The sequence below is a fragment of the Triturus cristatus genome, chromosome 10 (genome assembly GCF_964204655.1).
Source record: "Triturus cristatus chromosome 10, aTriCri1.1, whole genome shotgun sequence".
Lineage (NCBI taxonomy): Eukaryota > Metazoa > Chordata > Amphibia > Caudata > Salamandridae > Triturus > Triturus cristatus.
The window spans coordinates 360,515,365-360,538,528 of NC_140593.1; the positions used below are offsets into that span (position 1 = coordinate 360,515,365).

Consider the following 23,164-nt stretch of genomic DNA (forward strand, 5'->3'; position numbering starts at 1 on the left):
ACTCAGCACATAGCCTGGTGTCCTGCTTGGGTTTTCTGAGAGGTTTTTCCCACCTTCCTCTAACAAGACTCAAAAGACCCCTCACTTGGTGGCCATACAGAAGGACAAAGGGGCTGAAGCCCACTCCATTCTTTGAAACCTCCCTGTTGCCAAACAAATGCATGGCAACAAGAGATCCTACTTCCATCTGAGTTTCTTATTCAAACCTTCTCTGAAAGGGCCTCTTTGGAGAACCCAACCCTGGAAAAAGGTCAAGCATGCTCCTGGCCACCATTGGGGCAGTCACTGTCCTCAGTGACACTACTTAAGAATCTCAAGTGGCATGATTCCTCATTATCTGGATAAACCTGTTCTTTGATGCTGTCTTAGTGCCTACCCTCATTAGCTGCCTTTTCTGAGTTGATATGAATCACAGACCGGACACCCATGTTATCCCGCAAAAAGGCCTAAGCCTTTGTTTCTGCTCTGGGAGCACTGTTCACACCTCATTGAGAGGATGCACTCTTACTAAATATTTCTTCAAAGATTCTAATTTGGCCACTGATTTGGATTTGTAATAAACATTAAAAAATTGTATTTTAATTAAACTGGTTGCCTGTTCCAAACCAAAGATTGAAGAGTTATGATTTTAGTTTTAATTGTAGTTTTCCTTCTAGGACAGCTACTGTCCTTTTAAAGTAAAAAATATCTTTAGGGGACGTTGTCACTTTCGGTGTATGTGAATACTAAGGCCCTCCTTACAATATTGGGCAGAATCACTTTCACCCGACACCGCATCGGTCCTGCGACCAACTGACACCCGGGCGGTGGTCCCGACCGACACATTAGGCTGCAACCAAACACTGTTCAGTCGCAACCCTTCATTTTACAATGTGAGCATGCAGTCTGGCCATGAACCAGCCATAATGCATGCTCCCATTGTAAAATAGGAGGTGCGGTTCATACCTGCTCCCAGTGGAAGGCACCTCAAGGTGCCTGGTGCAAGGATCACGCTGTGGGGATCACGCTGTGGGCCCCCGAAGTAACTTTCCGACATAGTTTCCATGTCGGACAGGCTGGCATGGAAACCATGTCGGAAACCGTCATAGTCATCTCAAAAGCGGAAAGGCCCGCCCTTGAGATTACTTGACGTATTCAGACTTGCGGACAAAGCCAGACGGAATGACCGGTCAGATTCCTTTCTGACCGCCTCCATGGTAATGAGGCATTTGGAAAGGAATCTGACCTGTACATTACGATACGGTTCGGAAAGGTGCGACCGTCGGAGCCTTCCGAATCGCATCGTAATCGGCCCCTAATATCGCTATACAGCAATTTTAAATACAAGACACACTACTTTGTGGACTGTAAGGCCTACTTATAGGTGACTTATTTAATATATAAAAGCATGGTTCTTTCCTGTCAATACGGGTTATTTTGACAGGTGTCCCTGCAATTTAAACAATGGCAGGAGTCATGCTACACAGCAGGTCTAAAGCCATGCTTTCTTTGCCAGCCTTGTGGATGGGACAACATATGCTGCAGTCTACAGGTGACAATTATCTGTTCCATTCCATTTGTGTATTTCCTTCACCATATACTGCTGCCTTAGTGGGAAGCTTAATACGCCAATTTTACCATGTTTTTAGGGGTCAGTGCACAAATACTGTGGACTGGAAAGTATATGTAGATTTTGAAAACCAGCATTGACACAATGTGCAGAGATCTAAAACCAGCAATATCAGTCCACAAAAAAAGGGAGTGAACACGCAAAAATAGGCACTTTCTCACACCCATTCTAATGTGAGTGACCCATAAAGAATACATTTACATGGTTAGGACTGTATGACATCCTATTAAATCCCAAGCTGAAGCCACTTAATAACATTCCAAGCACTGAGATGAAGCAGCTAAGACTAAATACACTGGAAAATGATCTAATGCTAAAGAAAATGAACTCCCTTCTTATAGACCCAAACCTAGTATGAACACCAAATTATTCAGTAAATAGTGCAAGTGGGTTTCTGAAACTCTGTGTATCTATGTAACAACAGAACACTTTGTGAAACTTTTAAATATAAGTGTTCTATTTCCTTCAATTCCTTCCTCCCTTTTCAAGATAATCTGGGCACTATCACTTTACCAATGGTGAAAAAACTCTTTATTTCAACTCTGTGCACATTGACCAATGGAAAAAATGATTGGATGACCGAAGACATCAGTGCATAATGACTATAATACACTCCTTCTAAGAGCCTCATCTATATTCATACCAGTCAGCTGGCAGTGCTCAGACTCCGAAGAAAGCACGAAAGGCAGAATAATTAAATAGAATGTATAATATGGGCCCTGCATAATGCAACAGCTTCTGGAACGCACTGAGGTGTGACTCAAGGCTGACTAAATTGAAACCTGATCACAAAAGGTTCAAAAGATAAATTATAGTCAATACAAGGGTTTTAAAAGAAGTTGATGTGGTGTAAACTGTAAATAAACGGCTTAATTGATGGTACCTGTAAGTGACTGAATATCTAGTTGGCAAGATACCTTGTGGTAGATTGGTTTAGAGGCAACCTGGACAGGGCGTTTTTCCCTTTTGCAGATACAAGCAGAAGGTTAACATTGGCAACAAGCATTAAATAATGAACAAAGAGTATTTGCACTATACTGTCGCCCGTACATTGCTGGATAAACTGTTCTCAGCAGATACACTAGATGTGGAATCATCAAGGACCTTATTTGGATGTTTTAAACTGTGTTTGCGTTTGTACGCTGGCCTCCTTTTGCAGCATATTTAGGATGGAAGTAGTTTCTTTGCCTCCACAGTGTTCTTTGCTGCCTATAGTTAGTTTATTTGCCGCTAATATGCAGTTTATCCCGCAATGTGCGTGTGATGCTATAATTAACAGAGAGGGATGTGCATCAGTCGGTTACAGAGGATAGTATTGTACAATTTAGTTCGATGCTTTGGTATAGATACAAAATACTTTATTGATTCCTGGCAGACATGTTCATATCAGTTTTTTGTTCACTGATTTTCTTCTGATGCCCAAAGAAATGTTTGAGAGAAATGCAGGCATTAACAGCGGTGGCCTCTGCATTCTCAGATTAAAAAAAGAGTCTGAATAAGGAACATGAAGCGAAGGGGACAGTGGACATGTGCTGTTTGACATGGGAGCCAGTATCCCTATTTCCATTATTGCCCCACACCTAGGGGCTATAATAGGGCTGTGCACTTCAAAAAAGTTACGACCCTCATCAAAGGGACAAAATGTTTAAGTAAGGTGTCAGGGGTGTTTAGACAAGATATCGGAGAACAAATATCATGTGGACAAAACAGTGTGTCAAGAATGTCGAAGACAAAAATATTGTGAAGATAACATCCTCAAGGTACGTAGCTGTAGAGTTACCAATAGTAAATATGTGCCCACCTATTTCCCCTCACCTTCTCGATATTTTGGTCGTCGATATTTTTGACAAGATATTTTGTGCACACGATATTTCTGTTTCTAATATTCTGTCAGTGATCCGCGCCAGGTCTGCCCATTCGACACAATCTCCAATATTTCAGTCATTTTGGCTGACCATGCAGTGAAGGTTTAACAACTGAGAGCAGTGTAAGGTAGAGTTATTTTTGTGCAATCACTTTGTAGCTAGTATCGGTTCTCACACCATGAGCTTGTTTGTGTTTGATTTGAGTGTCACAACTTGATGTGAATTATTTCAAAGTTCTTATCAGACAACTGTGCATTGGCTATACTGTACGGTGAAACGATGAAATAATGTGCTATCTTCACAAGTGCAACCGGTTGCCATGGCAATGTGTTGGGAAGTCTATTCACAGCAACTCAAGCTCATTTTGTGTTATTTTCCCCCCAAGGAGTCTATTGTAGATGAAGAAGAAAGCCATAAAGACGAGAACATCCATCTGACACGCTTCCTGCGGGTTCTGGCCAATGTGCTCATCATATGCTGCTTATGCGGAAGCGGCTATCTCATCTACTTCGTGGTGAAACGGTCCCAGACCTTCTCAAAGATGGAAAACATAGGATGGTATGAAAGAAATGAGGTACTTCACACCGTGCATTCACGTATAAGTGCCCATCAAATGCATGCTTTTACGATGCGATTACCTCGATGTGAGTGATTTCTCAGAACTTTGCATTACAGAATAGGAATTCCAAGTAATCACATTAGTGTGTGTCTTACCTGCTGCTCAGGGCCGGCTTTAGCGCTGGCGGCGCCCTGTGCGACAATGTTTTTTGGCGCCCCCCACAGACTCCCTCACTACGACCCTTTAACAGTGCCTCCTCAAATCTCCATAATCACTCTCTCCAAGATGTATTTAGTTATATAGCTCCACCTATACCAGTGTAGGGTGTCAGAGCACTTTACGTCTCACACACACATTACACAGAGACAATTAATCATGCGTAAATCAGTGTATAGGAAATGTTACATAAGCCAGAAGACATCAAGGTGAGTCACATGTCATCCATACTGGTAGACAGTATCGTTTAAAAGTGCCAGGTCTGTAGCAGCATAGACTCAGAATTTAAAACATAACCCCATGGTTGGGGGTTACATTTAATAACAAGGATTTTTTTTACTGAAATGAACCCTTTTTGAAACATTAGGTCCGGCACGTCCCTGCCCAGGTGGTCGAACTGAGGAAGAAACTACTGTACATGTTATCCTTTTCTGTCCAGGATATGCTAACATTAGGAGGAAATGGATAATTCAGCTGTGCAAAAACCTGGGCGTAAAGCAATATTTGTTTTTTTTTAGGATTCTAAAAACTAATACTAATGCAGTGATTGTGTCTGCAATTGCCAAATATTTGTTTTCTATGTGGACAATTCGAAGGAATTTGATAAATAACACTGCTACATATCTGCACTAAGATCACTGGATAACGAGAGAACAGATTGCATTCTATTTACTATAAGGATCATTGTTTTAATAATTTTAGAATTTAGATAGTATGTAAATCTTTTAACTTTTTAATTATATATCTAATAACTAGCTTATAATTGTGATTATGTATGAACTGGACTGAATGATTAACCCACTGTATAGAATGGTTTTTTTTTAATGTGCTTTTATGGTAAACCAAACCGCAATAAAGCTTGATTGAATTGAATTGAAACATTAGAATAATGAAAGACGGAGGAAAAAATCATGATGCTATAATCTATATCTTGCAGTTTGCATGCAGCTCTTTGATGACAGTTATTAGCTCACTGTTCCATCTTACAATTCTAACCAAAGCATTGACCTATTTAAACTATATGCACTTTGGGATCTGCGTTGTACACATTCTTTCCAGCCGGCATATTAGCCATCTGTGCTACCATAAAATGAGTTAAAACTTCCACTAGACTAAACTCCTTCTGTCTGCGGGACGAAGATTAATCACTGGAGTTACCTTGACATGTGTATTGTTGAATGAAAATTGTGGCGGCCAGCAATGCAGCAGCAGGTGCGTTTTACTTCCGAACGCAGCGCCCCGTCAAAGAGCCAGCACCAGGTGCGGTGGCACCGGTCGCACCGCCCTAGAGCCGGCCCTGCTGCTGCTACTGCTTCTTTGTACTGTACAAATGAACTAAAAGTTCTTGTTGCAACTCCAATTAAGAAGCAACTGAAATGAGTAAGTAGCATGCAGCACATTTTACCTCTGCATCCTTCGCTAGTAATGGCGGTTATCCCTTTCACCTATTACACCTGTATTATATCCTAAGAAATGTGTAATAAGGCCGACTGGATATCCGTCAGATTGTAACAGAGTAACCTGTCCACCAAACTCTAAATCCGGCCCTTAGTTCCCCAGTTCTGAGTTGCGCTGGAATTCGATTCATGAACGGGAAGACAGTGTGTTTTTAGGAGTTATTTTCTACAATTGGTGCAGAATATGTAACCACATGGCTCGTGCTAACAAATACCACTCATACTGTTATTATGGTTTAACGGTGTGTATTAAGAGACTAACACATGTTGCGTAAATCACATTCAAAAAGCATAAAGGAAGGGGTGCTACGAAAAGTGCGTAAGCGACAGCGCAGTGATGATCGTGTGTAACAAAAGAAAATGAAAGAAGGTTCATAGTAAAAACATTTACGGCCTGCGCAAAAACGAGAGGACAGTCAGAGCACAGTAGTAATACAACAAGAGTGTGTGACCATTAGGGGAGAAATTCATAATCCAAGTAAGCGGAATATGTCACACATAAGCGGCCCGAAAAGGGGTCCTTGACTATGTATTGACAACTGGTGGGGAGGATTTAACAGTCCGGAAGGAGCAAAGCGCACTGCAAAATAACAGAGGTTCATGCTGCCATTTCCGAAGGTCATGGGAAGAAAGGCCCATATCCTAGCAGGAAAGTGTGGTAACGGAGCCATCCGGCCCGTTCTGTTACGCATCGCACGCATCCACGCACCCGGAGGGCGGGCACGCCCGAAGGGATAAATAAACGGGCGCAAGACCGCTCGTGGTCTTTGGCCCACACTAGTACTCTTGCTTACTGTGTCCCTATGTTCCCTGCGCCTACAGCGTACCCAGGCCTACCCACACTCCACATTTGCGACGAGGCGGAGCCCACCCGCGCATCGCCCCTCCCGATTACCTGCTGTGCGAAGGTCCCGCTGTCGGCGATTCCTAGAAGTCCGCGGAGGCGGGACAGTCCGCGTTTCAACACGCGCGCCCTCGCGCTGCCAGGCAGGGCCGTTGGTGACGCTCTGGAGCCCTGGGGGAGGATCATCTGCCCGCCCACTGCCGGTAAGCTCGCCCCGGAGGGGGGAATCGACCCTCGCGAGCCCGTACTGTGTCTGGTTGGGGTGGGAGTGCCCCATGGTCATCTGCTTTGCAAGGCCCCCCCCTGCCTCATAGAAGTGTGCGCGAGGGAAGGGAGCTGCAGGGGCGTCCTCAGCAGTGCCTGCTTGGGAGGCTCAGCCCACAGGGACAGAAAGTATCGAAGGGAGCAGCCAGTGGTCTCGCCTGCGCGCAGCACCAGCCAGACAGCTGCAGTCATCCTAGGCAAGGGAGGAAGGAGACAGTGGTCTCGCCCGGATAGCGGACCTGCAGCCACGGCCCGAGAGGAGTGTGTCTGACGGAGAGGTGCAGCAGGCATGACCACCCCCGGCACCAGTGGAGGAGGCACCCAGCTACCGCTACCGCCACCGCAGCGGGCCGCGCAGCCAGCGCCCGCCGCGCCTGGACATGGCGCAGTAGCCCCGCTACCTCCATTTAGCAAGCTTTCGGACCCCTCCACGGCCGCAGTGCGATGGCGCTCATGGATCGGACGGTTGGAGCACTACTTTGTTGGGGTGCGAGAAACGGATGAAACAGTCAAGAGATCTCTCCTCATGTGCTACGGAGGCGAGGAGCTGTACGATCTCTTCGAGACCCTACCAGACAGAGGGAACGCCAACGACTATGCGGGTGCTATAAGGGCCCTAAATCGTCACTTTGACCCCCAGACTAACCCCGACTTCGAGTGGTTCAAGCTCCGCCAGGCGCGACAAGAAGAAACGGAAATCATCGACGGCTTCTATGCCTGCCTTCGCAAACTCTCGCTGTCGTGCACGCTACCGGACCAGAGAGCAGAGATTTGGGCGCAGCTCATCCAGGGATGCCGGTCGGTCCCACTGCGGCGCCTCATCCTACGGCAGCCGGGCATCTCCCTTGACGAGATCTTGGTTCTGGGCCGGTCCCACGAGCTATCCAATGCACGCGCGGACGCGATGGAAGCGGCCCTCAACCGGCCGGCTGCGGCCCTGAAAGTGCCTGCAGTCAAGGAGGAGAGAGTGGATGTACTACAGAGGCGACCGACCCATCAGCGTGGAGCCACGAGGGCTCCCCAGAGGAACGCCTGCGGTAACTGCGGCCTAGACCACCCACCAGGCGGAAGGTGCATCGCGAGAGGACAGACGTGTTTGAAGTGTGGACGGGTGAACCATTTCGCGAAGGTCTGTAGAGGCGGAAGAGGGCGAAGCAATGCTGGGGGCACGCGAGGTGCCGCGGCGAGTGTGCGCCAACTGACGTTGGAGGAGTCCCCCGCCCAAGGCGACAACACCCAGCTGGAATTAGAGGGCGAGGCGGATGATGACGAGGTGTTCTTCGTCTCGTTTGTTGGCAGAGAAGGCACGAGGCGCAGGCCGCCGCCCATGTGCGACATCACGGTGGCCGGGTCTCCGGTGAGCGCTCTCATCGACACTGGGGCGTCAGTGAACGTAATGGATAGCTGCCAGTACGAGAGACTGTCGCCGCGACCACCCCTGCGACCCTCCAAAGCCCAAATATTCACATATGACAGCGACAAGCCACTGTCCCTGCGAGGAGTGATCGAAGTTGAAGTCGTTAGCGACGGCAGGAAACTGGCCACGACGTTCCACGTGGCGGAAGGAAAGCGGGGCACCCTGCTGAGCTGTCACACCGCCGAAGACCTGGCGCTGGTGTTCTTCGCGAACCAGGTGCACGACCTGCACGCCAGGGAGATGTTAAAGGACTTCCCCATGCTGTTCCGCGGTCTTGGATGCCTGCGCGGGAAACAGTTCAAACTGCACGTGGACCCCACGGTCCGACCCATGGCGCTCCGGCATCGGAGGATACCATTCCTCCTGAGACCATGAGTGGAGGAGGAGTTGAAGAAGTTGGAGGACCTGGGGGTGATCGAAAAGGTGTCGGGCCCCACCCCGTGGGTGTCCCCCCTCGTCGTGGCGCCCAAACCCAAGCAGACAGGCGCCATCCGCTTATGCGTCGGCATGCGCCTCCCGAACAAGGCAGTGAAGCGCGAAAGACACCTCACACCCACCATGGACGACATTGTGGCCGACCTCAACGGCGCCCAGTGGTTCACAAAACTGGATCTCAATGCAGGATACCATCAGCTAGAGCTCCACCCGGACAGCCGCAACATCACCACTTTCTCCACCCACGTTGGCTTACGGAGGTACAAGAGGCTGAGTTTCGGGATCTCGTCTGCCGCGGAGGTGTTCCAGAATGCCATACGGGAAACTCTCTCTGGACTCCAGGGAGTCATTAACTTGAGCGACGATATACTTGTGTTCTCGAAGATATTGGAAGAGCATCACAGGCATCTTCGAGACACACTGCAGCGGCTGGCGGACAATGGCCTTACCCTGCACGAGGCCAAGTGCTCCTTCTACCAGGAGTCGGTCGAGTTCTTTGGCTACGTCTTCTCGAGGGAAGGTTTGAGAGTCGATCCGAAGAAGGCGGAAGCGATCCGAGCAGCCCCGAGGCCCACATCTGCCACCGAGGTCAGGAGTTTTCTAGGGATGGCAACCTATTGCGGGCGGTTTATCCCCAATCTCGCGTCCTTGTCGGAGCCACTCAGCCTCCTCACGAAAAGTGGCCAGCCCTGGACCTGGGCTGCGAAGGAAGATCCGGCATTCCAGTCGGTCAAGGATGCTCTCATCGACGACAAGGTCATGTCGTATTTCAGACCACATCGGCAAACGGAGGTGGTAGTGGATGCTAGCCCCGTCGGGCTGGGTGCAGTCCTGATGCAGGAGACGGAAGCGTGGGAGTGGGTCCCCACCGCATATGCCAGCAGGGCCCTGACTGCCACCGAAATGCGGTATGCGCAAATAGAGCGAGAGGCGCTGGCCATCAAGTGGGCCTGCCAGCATTTTCACCTCTACCTGTGTGGCCACGACTTCCGGGTGGTCACCGACCACAAGCCCCTTGTCCCGCTCTTCGCTGGCACCGCACGACTGGGCCCACCACGGATCGAGAGATGGGCAGTCCAGCTGCAAGCCTACCGGTTCGAGGTAGTCTTCCGCCCTGCGGCCAATAATCCTGCCGACTTTCTGTCAAGACACCCGGGCCCATCCCAATCGGGTCCAGATCCCTCGGATGTGAGCTGCACGGAAGAGTTCGTCCGGATGGTGTCGCAAGCGGCGGGCCCGGTGGCACTCACGTTGGAGGACATTGGCAAAGCCACGGAGTTGGACGAATGCCTCATCAAGGTGAAGCAAACGCTGGTAAACCGGAATTGGCGGAACTTCCTGGATGGGGTGCAAGCCCTCACCGAGGATGAAAGGGTTTTTCGGCAACAGGTGTGGAAAGCGCAGAGTGAGCTCAGCGAGGGGCCACATGGAGTGATCATGAGAGGTGCCTCGCTCGTAATCCCGAGGAGTCTCCAAGGAGAGGTGGTTCGCCTGGCTCACCAAGGGCATCAAGGCGTCTCCAAGACCAAGGCCAGGCTACTGAGCAAAGTGTGGTTTCCTCGGATGGATGCCATGGTAGAGGAAGTCGTCCACAACTGTCACTCGTGCAACATCAGGGGGGGCGAGCCGGCATCGCATCCGGTAATCACGGAAGACCCGTGTCTAGAACCCTGGTCCAAGCTGTGTGTGGATTTCGGATCCTTCCCAGATGGGTGACACACCTTGGTGGTAATGGACTCGCACTCCAAGTTCCCGGTGGTGGAGGTGGTGCCCTCCACAGCGTTCAGCCAGGTGAGAGCGGCGCTGGACCGCACATTCGCCATGATGGGTCTGCCCGAGGAAGTCCGGTCTGACAATGGGCCGCCCTTTCAGGGCAGAGAGTTCCAAGAATACCTGGCAGCCCGAGGAGTCCGACACCGGAATATCACCCCGCAGTGGCCCCAGACCAACGGAGAGGTAGAAAGGTTCATGCGCACGATGAACCAGGCGCTGAAGATAGGAGTGGACCAAGGGGAAGATGCGGAGCAATGCCTATCACAGTTCCTCAGCGCGTACCGCTGGACACCTCACTGTACCACTCGGTGCGCACCTGCGCACCTCCTATTCCGGAAGGCCCCCAGAGACAACATCCCAGCGAGTCAGTCGTGGCAGCCTCGGCCGCTGGACCAAGGTGCGGCTCAGGCCAGGAGGCGGACCTCCAATGAGAACGTCAGTCGGGCTCGAAGGGCCCAGGCGAGGAGTCTCCGGGTGGGGGACAAGGTCATCATGAAGGACCGCTATCCAAATTGGAAGTATCGCACCCCGTTTGAATCGGAAGTGTGGGAGGTAGTTAAGGTGCAGGGCACCATGGTGTCGGTCCAGAGAGGAACACGAGTAGTGACCCGAAACACATCCTGGTTCAAGCAAGTCACCACGGCCCCGCGAGAGACTGACCCGCAGGAGGAGGAATTGGATGCAGGAGAAGGGTGTAGCTCATCCGGAGGGCAAGCGAGCCCAAAGCGAAGCGCACCCCCACAGTCCGGCGCTGAAGTGCGAGAGGACGGGACGAACGGGTTCCCCGAAAGTGCAGTGGCACACAGTGGAAGAGGAACTTGCGGGACCGGACGAGGAGAAGTCCCCCGGAGCCAGAAGTATGGCCTCCGGCCGAATCCGGCCCCTAATCAGAGACTGAGAGACTTTGCGTGGTGTGCGCAAGAGAGCCGAACAGTTCCGTAGCGGATGATCTCTATCTGAAAGATTGGAGGGATGTGGTAACGGAGCCATCCGGCCCGTTCTGTTACGCATCGCACGCATCCACGCACCCGGAGGGCGGGCACGCCCGAAGGGATAAATAAACGGGCGCAAGACCGCTCGTGGTCTTTGGCCCACACTAGTACTCTTGCTTACTGTGTCCCTATGTTCCCTGCGCCTACAGCGTACCCAGGCCTACCCACACGCCACAGAAAGCACAAGAGAGGCCACAGCATGAACGAATGTCAGTGTCCTGTGTCAGTGCACAAGAATACTGACTCACCTAACACGAGATTATATTTAGTGCAGCAATTTCATACTTTTTTCCTGCATGACTTTTGACAGCAGGTACCTGGTGGAATTCGAGCGGTAAAATACTGCAATATTTAGAGTTCCCCAGCTCAGAAAAGGTGATGTACTGTATTACCATATTCTACGTCAGGATCGGAGGTTTAGGATTATGCCGTCTTCTCTTTGCTTTAGTTCTCAGTAGTCATGTAAATAAAACAATGAAGAACACTGTATTTATTATTCACTACAATACACATGAATACACAAAACTACAACACCCAACAGTCCAAGGAAAATTAACCAATCAGCATAAAGGGGGTCATATAAAGCATAGTGTCCAATAGAAATCTCCCTCTTTTTTGATGCTCAGTGACTATGATAAGTAATATGAACCCTTAATTATTATTACGGTTATATGCTTCAATTAATTTGATTTTTAATAGGTCGGACTTTATTCAGTTATTTCTAATATCCCCCACAGTTGGTCTGGCTGCTCCTAAGCACTGCCACCATTTTATATCTATTCTCCTCACAAGCAGTTGTGAGTGTCCTAATTTAATATAAGCTGTATTTGCCTCACCTCAATATTTATTTTATAATTATTCCACCTTTTTTTGGGGGGGGGGCGTGACCAAGCCACAGACCGGAATGGACAAGCGGAGTTGAAGCTCCGTCAGCATCCCCGCAAATCCAAGTCCATGGGGGGCTCAACAGCAGGCATCCCTACACATAAGAGTGCTGACCAACATCCCTATACATATTCTGCATGGGTGTACCGATGGTTGCGGTGTGGGAGAACTGTGGCAGAGCTGTTGGGACCCAGATGGCGGACATTGGCTGACTTGTGACCTAGTCTGATAACGCAACGGAGGCCTGTGTCGCCTGTGTACGGTGAAGGAGAGAGCATAGCAGGTGGGGTGCCGGAGGTGGTGCCAGAGATGCAGCGGGATTCCAGCATGGCATCCGGCTGTCGCTGTTGCCGCCTGTGGAATGGAGTACTGATCTGTGTGGGGCCTGTACGCTGGCCGGCCACGGGTCTTGTGATGGAGGGTAGCTGCGAGGAGGTGAGGGCGACTCCTCGTTGGAGTCCTGCTGGAGTGAGCAGTGGTGGAACCTGGGCTGCAGCGAAGGAGTGTGGAGGGTGACTACATGAAGCTACATCCCCTGGGGAGGTAAGGGCGGCTTGTGCTATCTCCCCAGGGGCCCGGTGGTGACAGGGGCCACAGACAGACCTAGGCACCATACGTAATCCCTTGGGGCTCGTTGGGCCACCCTGCTGCCTGCTCCCTTGCTTGCATCTTCCTCCCTACCTGATGTCGACCTTACCTGCCTCACCGTTGATCCACCCCGAGATGGCTCCCTATCGAGCGGGGGACTTGTGCACCTGCTGGCCGGCATGATACTGTGACTAGAGAGGCGAGAAGAGATCATAGACCTTGGGTCTCTCTCTGCCAATGCATTGGAGAATCAGCAATATATAGATTCACTGTTTTCCCTATGGTTTGAGAGGGCCATTGACCAGTGCTTGCGGGGAGCTATGTCCAGTGGCTGCCCCCATCACTGAGACTGATAAACTCCTTCCCCTTCCACAGACCTACACGGCACAGGTGCCCAGGTAATCCTGTTGGCCACAGTTGGGCAGAGCTGGGACAGAAAGCAGTGGGCTGCTGGGTGCAGAGGCAGCAGCCGGCTTGGAGTGGGGCCGGGCTGCTCACGACCAAGGGCACAGAACAGCCAGGGTCCACACATGCATGCAGTTGGACATGGCACTTCGGCATCCTAAACAACGCAAGCTGCCCTATGGCTCAGTACATAAACAGAATACAGCACAAAACCAAGACATGGCTGAGGATGTTGTGCAGAGGGTGAGTGGAGAGGCATTTCCATTGGGCACAGATGCTCTCATGGTGGAGCTGCGATCTGGATTCAAAACACTTGATGGGAGGTTTGAGGCGCTAGATAAGATATTGGACAAGATGAGGGAGAGCATTGACATATACGAGCTAAAGCTGAACGCTGCAGAGGGTAGAGTGTCGGATCTTGAAGATGGAGTGGCCTAAACCGAGTAAAAGCTGGACAAACTTGAGAAACAGATGAGAATGATTGCCATGAAGAATGTAGAATTGGAAGCAAGGAGTAGGAGGAATAACCTACGCATTCTGGGAGTGTCAGAATCCATGAATACCCAGCGCATGGATCAATTTCTTGAACGGATCTTGGTGGACCTTTTCGGCGAAGACTCATTCACGACTACAATTTTTGTAGACTGGTCCATTGGACCGCGTCTTGATCCTGGTTGCCCTCCTAGGCCCATAATCGCAAGACTACTGAATTTCAGGGACCATGACACTGCCTTGAGGCTAGCGAGCGAGAGGAGCCCACTGAATTGTCAAGGCTCCACCTTATCCATATTTCCTGACTTTACCATCCTTGTCCAAGAGGCCCGGCATAAGTACACAAGAGTGAAGGCCATGCTTCAGAACCTTGGCCTCTGCTACTGCATGCTTTATCCAGCCCACCTGCGAGTAGATGTCAAGGGCAAAACATGTCTTTGAAAATTCCACAGAAGTGAAATCCTTTTGTAACAACTTCTCTAATAAACAGCAGTACTCCTGCCGTGAGTCTCCTGGGGGTTCGCAGCTGAACTTGCACTTTAGTGCCAGCAGGGACCTCTTTCCGTCTGGTTGACCATTGGGCCATGCATAGGCTCTTGCCTCAGCCACCAGAGTAGTTAGCACTGCAAATATACTGCTAATCTTATTTTTGTTTGAGATGTAGGTTGATATATGTGGGATGCAGCTGTTGATCCCTTATTATAACCTTTCTCTTACAGGATGCGGGGAGTGACGTGGCATTGCCACCCCCCAGTGATGTTCACTCAAGGGGTAATTTGCAACCATACTTGGCTATAGGATGTTCTGAAGTTGGTGATATTGATATACGAGGGATGTGCTGGACGGACAGCCACCAAATATGGGAGGGGCTTATAGGATGTTTTTTTAACGGGGCATTGGTGTTGAATTCTCTCGGCGAGCAGCTATTTCAACTCTCTTGAAGCACAATGCAGCATGTAATGTGTACATTGTATGTAGGCTGATGTAGGCTGATGTTCAAGCTCACGCAGACATCCCGTTATGGAACGTCAGGGGACTCAATAATCTGTGTAAATGCTGACAGGTGTTTCAGTATGTGCGAAGGCACTCGATTGATATAGTATTCCTACAGGAAACTCATTTAACACCCGTCGGCCCACCCACATTTGCCTTCAATTGGGAATCCCATTGCTTTTTTTCCAACTGTAGCTCTTACTCTTGGGGGTCTCCATACTGACACGCAAGTCCCTGCCCTTTAAGCATATATCCAGAATAACTGATGCAGAGGGACGCTACCTGTTGGTGGTGGGGCAGCTCAAGGGCCAGTGAATACTGCTGATCAATGAATATTCCCCAAATATTGATAGTCCTGAGTTCTACCAATAGTTGCAAATTAAGATAGGTGCTGACCATATTTTATAGGGGGCGATCAGAAATCCTTCTGGACCTGACAGTAGATACCACAGTGACAGCTCCACTCAATAAGCCCAACTCCCGCATTGTTCTGCAGTGGGCATAGGTGAGTCCTATGAGTTGCATGATGTGTGGTGCAAGAAGCACCCACAAGAGCTAGCATACACGCATCACTCAACACAATATAAAATGTGGACGCGGCTAGACTACTGATTCCTATCAAGCACCATGATTGCGTGGACCCAGGATATCCGGCATCTACCCCGTACATTGTCGGGCCACTCTCCTGTGATTCTGACCATGTGTAACCCTGGGGTACGAGGAGTAGAGTGGCAATAGCGGTCCTCTAACAAGGTACTACTCGACACAGTATTCAAGGAGGAGCTCCTTACGGCAATAATTGAGTACTTTGAGTTGAAGAAAGGGTAGGTGTAATCGCAGGCCATCCTATGGGAGCCTTCAAAGGGTACATTAGGGGGGTCTGCATCTCCGAAAGTGCGGGTATATTGAAAGTCCTTCGACGCACGTTGTCCCGGTTGGAGGGGGATCTATTATTGTTAGATCATGATAAAACCACCAAGGAGGCCCCAGATTATTTGCCTGGAAGAGCGGCCTTGATGGCCGACTATCAGGAGTCCGTGGAGTTGGAAGACCACATTTTGGGGAACTATGCAAGGGCCCGTAGGTACAGGGAGGGTGAGGGGCCGGTGTGCATGCTGGCTCGACTCCTACATCTACCATGGGGTCAATCCTATATACCTGAACTACAGGGCTCCAACAGCACATCTTAGCTGACTCTATTGGCATTCTGCTGCTGTATTGCTGTATTGCTCTATTGGCATGCAAGCTGCTGCAATACTACATGGACATCTATACTTCAAAGCAGACAGGGGACACTAATGTAATCACCAATTATCTTGAGGAAGTGCAATGGTATGGGTCATCACTGCGCAACAACAGCACCGGGCCTTGATGGGTTCTCTAGAGCCTTTTACAAGGCATGTAAGGGCTCGCTAGTGCTGCACCTCTTGGAGGCATATGCAGAAGCACTGAAGATGGGGCTCCTTCCCCCCCACTGAGGGAAGCAGTTATAATTTTACTCCGAAAACCCGGGAAGGACCCACTTCTCTGTGGCTCTTTCAGACTGCTATCATTGCTAAACTTTGATACTAAAATATTGACCAAAATGTTAGCAAATCCCCTGGCACTCCTAATGGGGCAGAATATATCGCCCTCACTATCGGGCTTTGCCTGCATAGGTCTCCCACGTTAAATCTCCGGAAAGTCTTTGCCGTCCTTCACAGGATAGCACCAACAGTCCTGGCTATGGCGGCACTGCTAGATGCCGAAAAAGCCTCTCACTCCTTGGAATGGCCCTTCCTGCAAGCCACATTGCGGAAACTGGGGTTCCCAGTGGGATTCACATCCCTCATCACTTTACTATACTCACAACCAATGACACGCATCAGATTAAAATGGCACGATAACGAGACCATTCTCCGTTCTCGTGGCACCAGACAGGGCTGCCTGTTATTGCCGCTCCTTTTCATCATAGCTATGGATCCACTAGTATAACACTTGCAAAAAAATCCTCTTCGCCGACGATTGCAGTTTAAAAATGGACCCTTATTAATAACACTGTACACGGACAATATTATACTCTATGTGAGACACCCGTCCGACAACATATCACCCCTCCTGCGCAAGGGACGCTTTCGGGGCTACACATTAACTGCCAAAAGTGGGAGATTTTCACCCTCATGGAGGTGAGAGACCTGAAGTGTGAAGGAATCCGACTGACTTGGTGTGAGGCATATACACGATATTTGGGGATCTTCTTATATAGGAACAAGGAACAGATACTGCGGCTCAACTATGGGCCAGAGGTGGACAAACTGAGTTCTAGAATAGATAGATGGGTCAAACTCCCACTTTCTATGGCTGGTCAAATAACCATCATAAAAATGATGGTCCTACCACAGCTTCTCTATCTATTTAACAACATTCCTATTCCCTAGCTAATGCATTATTTAACCAAATACATACTCACCTGACACGCCTCTTCTGGGGAGGGCGGCAATCATGTATTAGCTAGAGCACTCTTGTTTTTCCATATGAGAAGGGGCGTTTGGAGTCTAAAATATCCACCTTTACTACCTAGTGGCACAATGCAGCTACGTCCGACACTAGTTCCACCCAAATGCATGCCGCCATTATTCCAAACCAGAGATGAACCTAGCAGCCCCAATGACATTACGGGCCGCAAGACATGCCGCTCCGCTCATTGGAGACCTATGGACAATTAATTATCTTCATTCTATCCCGGCGGAGCCTGCGCATTATGGCCGATTCCTGGTGGAGCTGCATCAACAGCAATAGGGGAGATGGGCTCCGGCTCACTGCTAGAGGCGTCACCTACCCAGCCGGACTTCAGACATAGGTCTCATCCTTTTTCTCCGCTGCTGATCTCCTCCCTATGGACCCCCAGCTCTCTCCGACACTACTTTCCATGGAACTATGACGTTTCCACCTGGGCTGAATCTTCAACTATTTGGACTTACCGCGGACCCTGCTTAACCTTTGGCTGATACCCGGTGGAGCTATCAAACGTAGCTATAGAGGAGTTGGGCCCTGGGATTCAACCCCTCGGCCGGCACCTACCCAGCTGGACATCGGACACTGTTTCTCCTCGTCTCCCCGTTATGTTCCCTTACTTTCCCCACATCTAGGGGCCCGATCCCCATGATGCTCCTTTTCCCCCACTCTGACTCTACTGTCCCCTACTGTTCTTCACCCCATGCCCTTTCTCCTGCCTCCTGATATTCTCCCAATCCCTTCTACTGTTCCCCCTTTTTCCCTCATTTCTCCATCAGTTTTAATTTTTCTATGTCATAAATGGACTAGTAACGAATGTAACTGTAACTGATTTAATGCTGTAACATTGTTTAATCCTCATGTAAAGCACTCTGATACCTCCGGGTCTAGCCAGCGCTATATAAAACTCAATAAATACAAATACAAAGACAAGACTGACATCCAAACTGTGTCCACGACCTACTGGGCCTGGATGAGGTTTTTACAAATGATGGGGCACGACACTGTATTCACCGACACTCCCCTTAGTGGACAACCCATGGTTACCAATTACGCAAGAACCTGTAGTGAAACACACTCTTAGGCGGTATGCTCTGTATACGTTTAGGGACATTTTCTCCAGTGGCCACATTTTCTTATGCACTGAAGACACCAGTTTTGAAGGCGCCCCATACCTCGACCATTTTGTTTTAGCCCGACTCCAGAACACTCTCAGGAGTAGACTGCCGACATATCCTATAGACACAGACATTTTTACACCGCTCACGCTGTTCACTACTGGTGCAGAGGGGATTGTTTAATTTCAAAACTGTACTATGCGTGTGTGGAGCTAATGCCTACACAGGATACCAGGCTGAGACCTGCATGGGAGGCTGACCTGGGACACCTACTCACAGACAACATTTAGTACAAATGCTGTAAACACACTAGGCTAGTGTCCTTCAACTATCAACACAAACTAATCCATTATAAACTTCTGCATAGAATCTACATTACAGAGGTAGCAATGGCCCGCATAGATCCCACACCTTTCTCACACTGCCCTAAATGCCAGGCCCCCACAGCGGATTCTTTAAAAATGACCTGGACCTGTAGTAGAATAGCAGATTATTGGAGAAGCATATTTGTAGAACTAGAACGAATGACACAGCTGCAGATAAGCATCCTCCCTCTCGTCATTGCTAGGATATGTCGCAAATATACCTAAAGCGTCACGTCGACTTGTTGCAATAGCACTACTCCTGGCACAGAGGGAACCTGCCATACACTGGAGAATCAAACACACTCAAACAGTGGGACAAGGGATTAATAGTCTAATGTACTGCAATGCTAATAGTGAACATTTTGCTATGCAGCGGCCCCCCATGTATAGGCCTAAGGACATCTGGCAACCTCTAAGAGACTACATACAAACAATGAACCCCGAAGTGGGACCCAGTGAAAATATACTGCATCGGACCTCCTCTGACCTAGCGGAGGTCCCCTTTCTCTGGTTAATGGTAACATGGGTTAATTAAGCTCAAATCTATGTTATGCTGGCATTACACTGAAGCAAGTACACCCCAGTGGAGATCAGCTTCAAATGTTGGGACTCTGGGCAAAATGTTGGATATGATGTCTGTGATGTTTTATACTTCCATACTACAACTGTAAATGTAGAAAAAAAAAACATTCCACCTTTTTGTCTCAGTGGGGCTTCTTGAAAACACCAGTTCACAATCGCCGCAGTGCGCTCATTCACGCTGCAACTTGAGTCTTGTTCTACCTGAGCGCAGGCCAAGGCCAAGCCATTTTGGCTTCATCACCCTTCTTACTGCCTTCTCTGCAAGTTAAAGGCTTCTAATTCCCTGCTTTCACTTTAACCCTGTAGTGTTTGAAGCTAACTCTTATAAAAACAGGTGCCTTGTTTTTCAGTAAATACAAGACTGTAATAAAAATTGTAATTTAATCAAAAAGACTAATTACAAAGAAATAACTCGAGTAACACCATTTCTGCTTGCAAATAATTGACAGTTTTTTACTGAGGCAGTAAGTGTGCTTCCCCTATATTTAAGGGAGATAATCGTGTGGGGCTTAAATTGATATATATATGTAGATCTGTACATGTGTACAGAGCCACAAGGGCCTCCTGTCCACGTGGCAGTGGTGCATGTCCGGGGGAATCAGCTTGTATGAATTGCAACAAAAACTTCTTCTCCGCATCCACACTAGGATGACACGCACATCAGGAGAATTGTGCAAGCTATACTGACTCCATGGGGCTCCATTTACAACCAGATGAATTAAAAGCAGGATGTCCATATCAAGATGAAGGGCTTCATTATGATGGCGGAAGGACCGCCATCGACAGGCTGTCTGTGGCAGTCCTTCGGCCATCTCACCAGGGATCTCTGTCCACCATATTATTATGGCATTTGGACGTGTGGCAGTCGGAAACACCAGCTGCCATGGTCCCAGCAGGCGGTCTTTTTCCGACCACCTGTCGGACCTCCCTGTATTCCCTGACTGCCGGTGCTGCCTGGGAGCTTGGCATTAAAGCAGTCAAGCTTAACTTTCAAGGCCATGTGTAAATTATTTATGCAGCACACAAACAGTAATAAAGGAAAAACATCAAAGAAGAAAAATCCCACATCAATTTAGAAAAATAAAGTACTTTTAATAAATTATTTGACACCGAAACAACAAAAGACAAAGCAGTAGAACAGAGTTATGATTTTTAGCGTTTAAAGTGGAAAATAGTATTTAAAAGATCAAAGCGCCAGCCGCTGACATTGAGTTGCGCGAGACCATGGCAAAGTCTAAAGTTATGGCCGACTGTGATGGAGCACGGATCGGATAAACAAAGTGGATTTGGCCTGGTCTCTGCTTACCTTTGCACTTGGAAGAAATTTCAAGGAAAATGTCTGCAGAGGTAAAGTTCAGTGGGGCAAGGCAGCTGGCCGGTGTCCATGGTGGAAGCGTCATTGGGGAGCCACTGGACGAAGTTGTGGTAAAGTCTCCTTCATTCGGACTTAATCTCTTTTTTGGAAGTCAAAAATCTCCAGTGCGCCGAAGCTGCAAGCTGTAGCTGGTGAGGGCTTCACAAGGGTGGATACCCCTGTGTGAGGTGCCGCTGAGTGGGATTTGCTGCTGTGGAGAAGAGGGTAGTAGGAGCTGCCACAGAGTCAGGCTCACTATCGATGCACCTTTGGTGGATCGACAAGCAGGTAGGTCCAAGTCTTCTTTCAGTTCACAGAGCACTTTTTAGCTTTGAAGTAGGAAAAAACTCTGGAGGCTTCCTCCCACAGAAGTGTCTGGAATTTTCTGCCTCCCTGCCCTGACTCTAGCCTGCCTACAGGCGCAATGGGCAGTGTGAAGTTTGTATGTAAGAGAAGTGCTCAGCCCTACCCCTATCCTGCTTCAGATGGCCCATCCAGGCACACCTAATCTCTCCATTGTGTGGTTGCATGGCAGTAATATAAAAAGGCCAATTGCCACTCACACCTAATCATTAGACACAGGAACAAACTGTGGGCGCAAATTGGTGTGGATAAGAAAATGCCAACTTCAAAAAGTTGCATTTCCAGACTTGTGACTTAAAATCCAACTTCGCCATTAAAGGAACCTTTAAATTACCATCCCACAGACACCAAACATGACTTCCCGACCTTTCCTTGATCAAAGGTTGTCACTTATTAACTGTAATAATGCAACCCAGTGTTATCCAATAGGAGTGGCAAGCCACCCATGGTAAAATACAAAGTTGCGATCTTTTCACTACTAGGACATGTACATTTATAAGTAGGGGTGGGTGAAAAATTCAGAGTTGTATTAAATAGAATTTCGCATAAAACTCTGCGATATTCCTCAGAGTTCTGACTACCCCTACTTCCTACATCATGACTATGCTGCCGGTCAGAGGGTTAGTGCTGCATTCGGTAAAGATTCCTTTTCTCCAACAGACAAACAGATAATCTCTCTGTGAAAAGTGCATACAGTCATAACATGGAACCTTACATTAAGCGAGCCTTTGCTCAACCTGAGGGTCCTTCAAATACTAAAAGCCTCTCCGCCATATTGCTCCGACCCTGCAGCCAGCAGCCCCAGTACAATGCACCCCAGATCACAATCACCAGCCCGCATAAACATGGAGAGAAATGTGCTCAGTGCTCTCATACAAGTGACACGTGTGACAATACATGATCAAAAGAGTGTATCAAGTAAGAACGGCACAGCTCATTTTATTGCTATGTACAATCCAGTTGGGTCCATAGAACTAGTCAACGACATTTCAGTCCTTTACAAGGATCATCATCAGGACTCTAAGAATACATGAACCCAAGAAAAATAGAGGACTGAAAGAGAGCACCGAAAATATAGTGTTAGAGTAGAAAAGGCCATAGTATGGGATTCCAGTGTATAAAATGAGTGGCTACTCACTGGGCACTACTCAAGCATTGCTGAAGGCACCAATGGGCTCAATTCAGCTATACATATAGTTAAAAAAACCACAAGACATCCGTCAAAATTGCGGTAAAAAAGGAGGAGGGAGGGACATATAGTGAATGTGATTAGAGTAAATGTGACGAGTCTCAAAAGTGATCTGATGGGACACTAACTGATAACATGTCCACTGAAGATGAATTGATGAGCAACAGCCATTGGTATGTGTTAAACCCATGTTGAACTACCATTATAAACAAACCTTAATGTTATGACCAATTATAATGTTTAAAACAAAATTTTCTTTTTTAATAGATTGCAGAGTATCTTGTTTTTGAATGAAATTGAAGATTGAAGCAACGGTCCTTGTTTGCTTTTACAGTTTTTTTATTGTTATGCAATGGTTCTAATTAACTTATGTAAATAAACTTTAAACTGAAAAAATAAAGAGTTTAAAAATTACCTGTGCCAGGATTGAATAGACTCCAAAAGTCATCAAAAATTGACAATGTAGTAAGAAAAAGGTCAAGGGAGATCTAAAGTGAGGATTTGGAAAGTAATGTCAGTCTGTGAATAAATCATGCAATCTTAAGAATCCTGATGATGATCCATCTATCTGTCTAAAGTATAAAATATTGTCAACAAGTTCTATGGCCCCAACTTGATCGTACATAAGAATAAAATGGGCCGTGTTGTTCATACTTGATACACACTTTTGATCACGTATTGTCACACGTCTGTATCACTTGCATGAAGGCACCGATCGCATTTTAAAGCACACACCCACTGCAGCATCACATTGTTTTCAATGTTTTTTATTTGCAGTTGAATACATTGATCAGTTGATGCATTTGTAAATTGATTTTGATAACTATGGTTTTGGGACCACTGTTCCTTATATCCAAGCAGTACATGAGCACGATAAGTATGACACTCAGCACCTGGCTCTCATCA

The 23,164-nt window shown here is 48.2% G+C and overlaps 1 protein-coding gene across 1 annotated transcript in view; it reads left to right on the forward strand.

Moving 5' to 3' along the window:
- The window catches only part of LOC146789440 (transmembrane channel-like protein 2), a 566,730-nt gene that overhangs the window by 274,496 nt on the left and 269,070 nt on the right, over positions 1-23,164 (forward strand). The window contains exon 10 of the mRNA XM_085631099.1: positions 3,860-4,048. Coding sequence (XP_085487225.1) covers positions 3,860-4,048 — 189 coding nt within the window. The remainder of the gene's footprint in view (positions 1-3,859; positions 4,049-23,164) is intronic.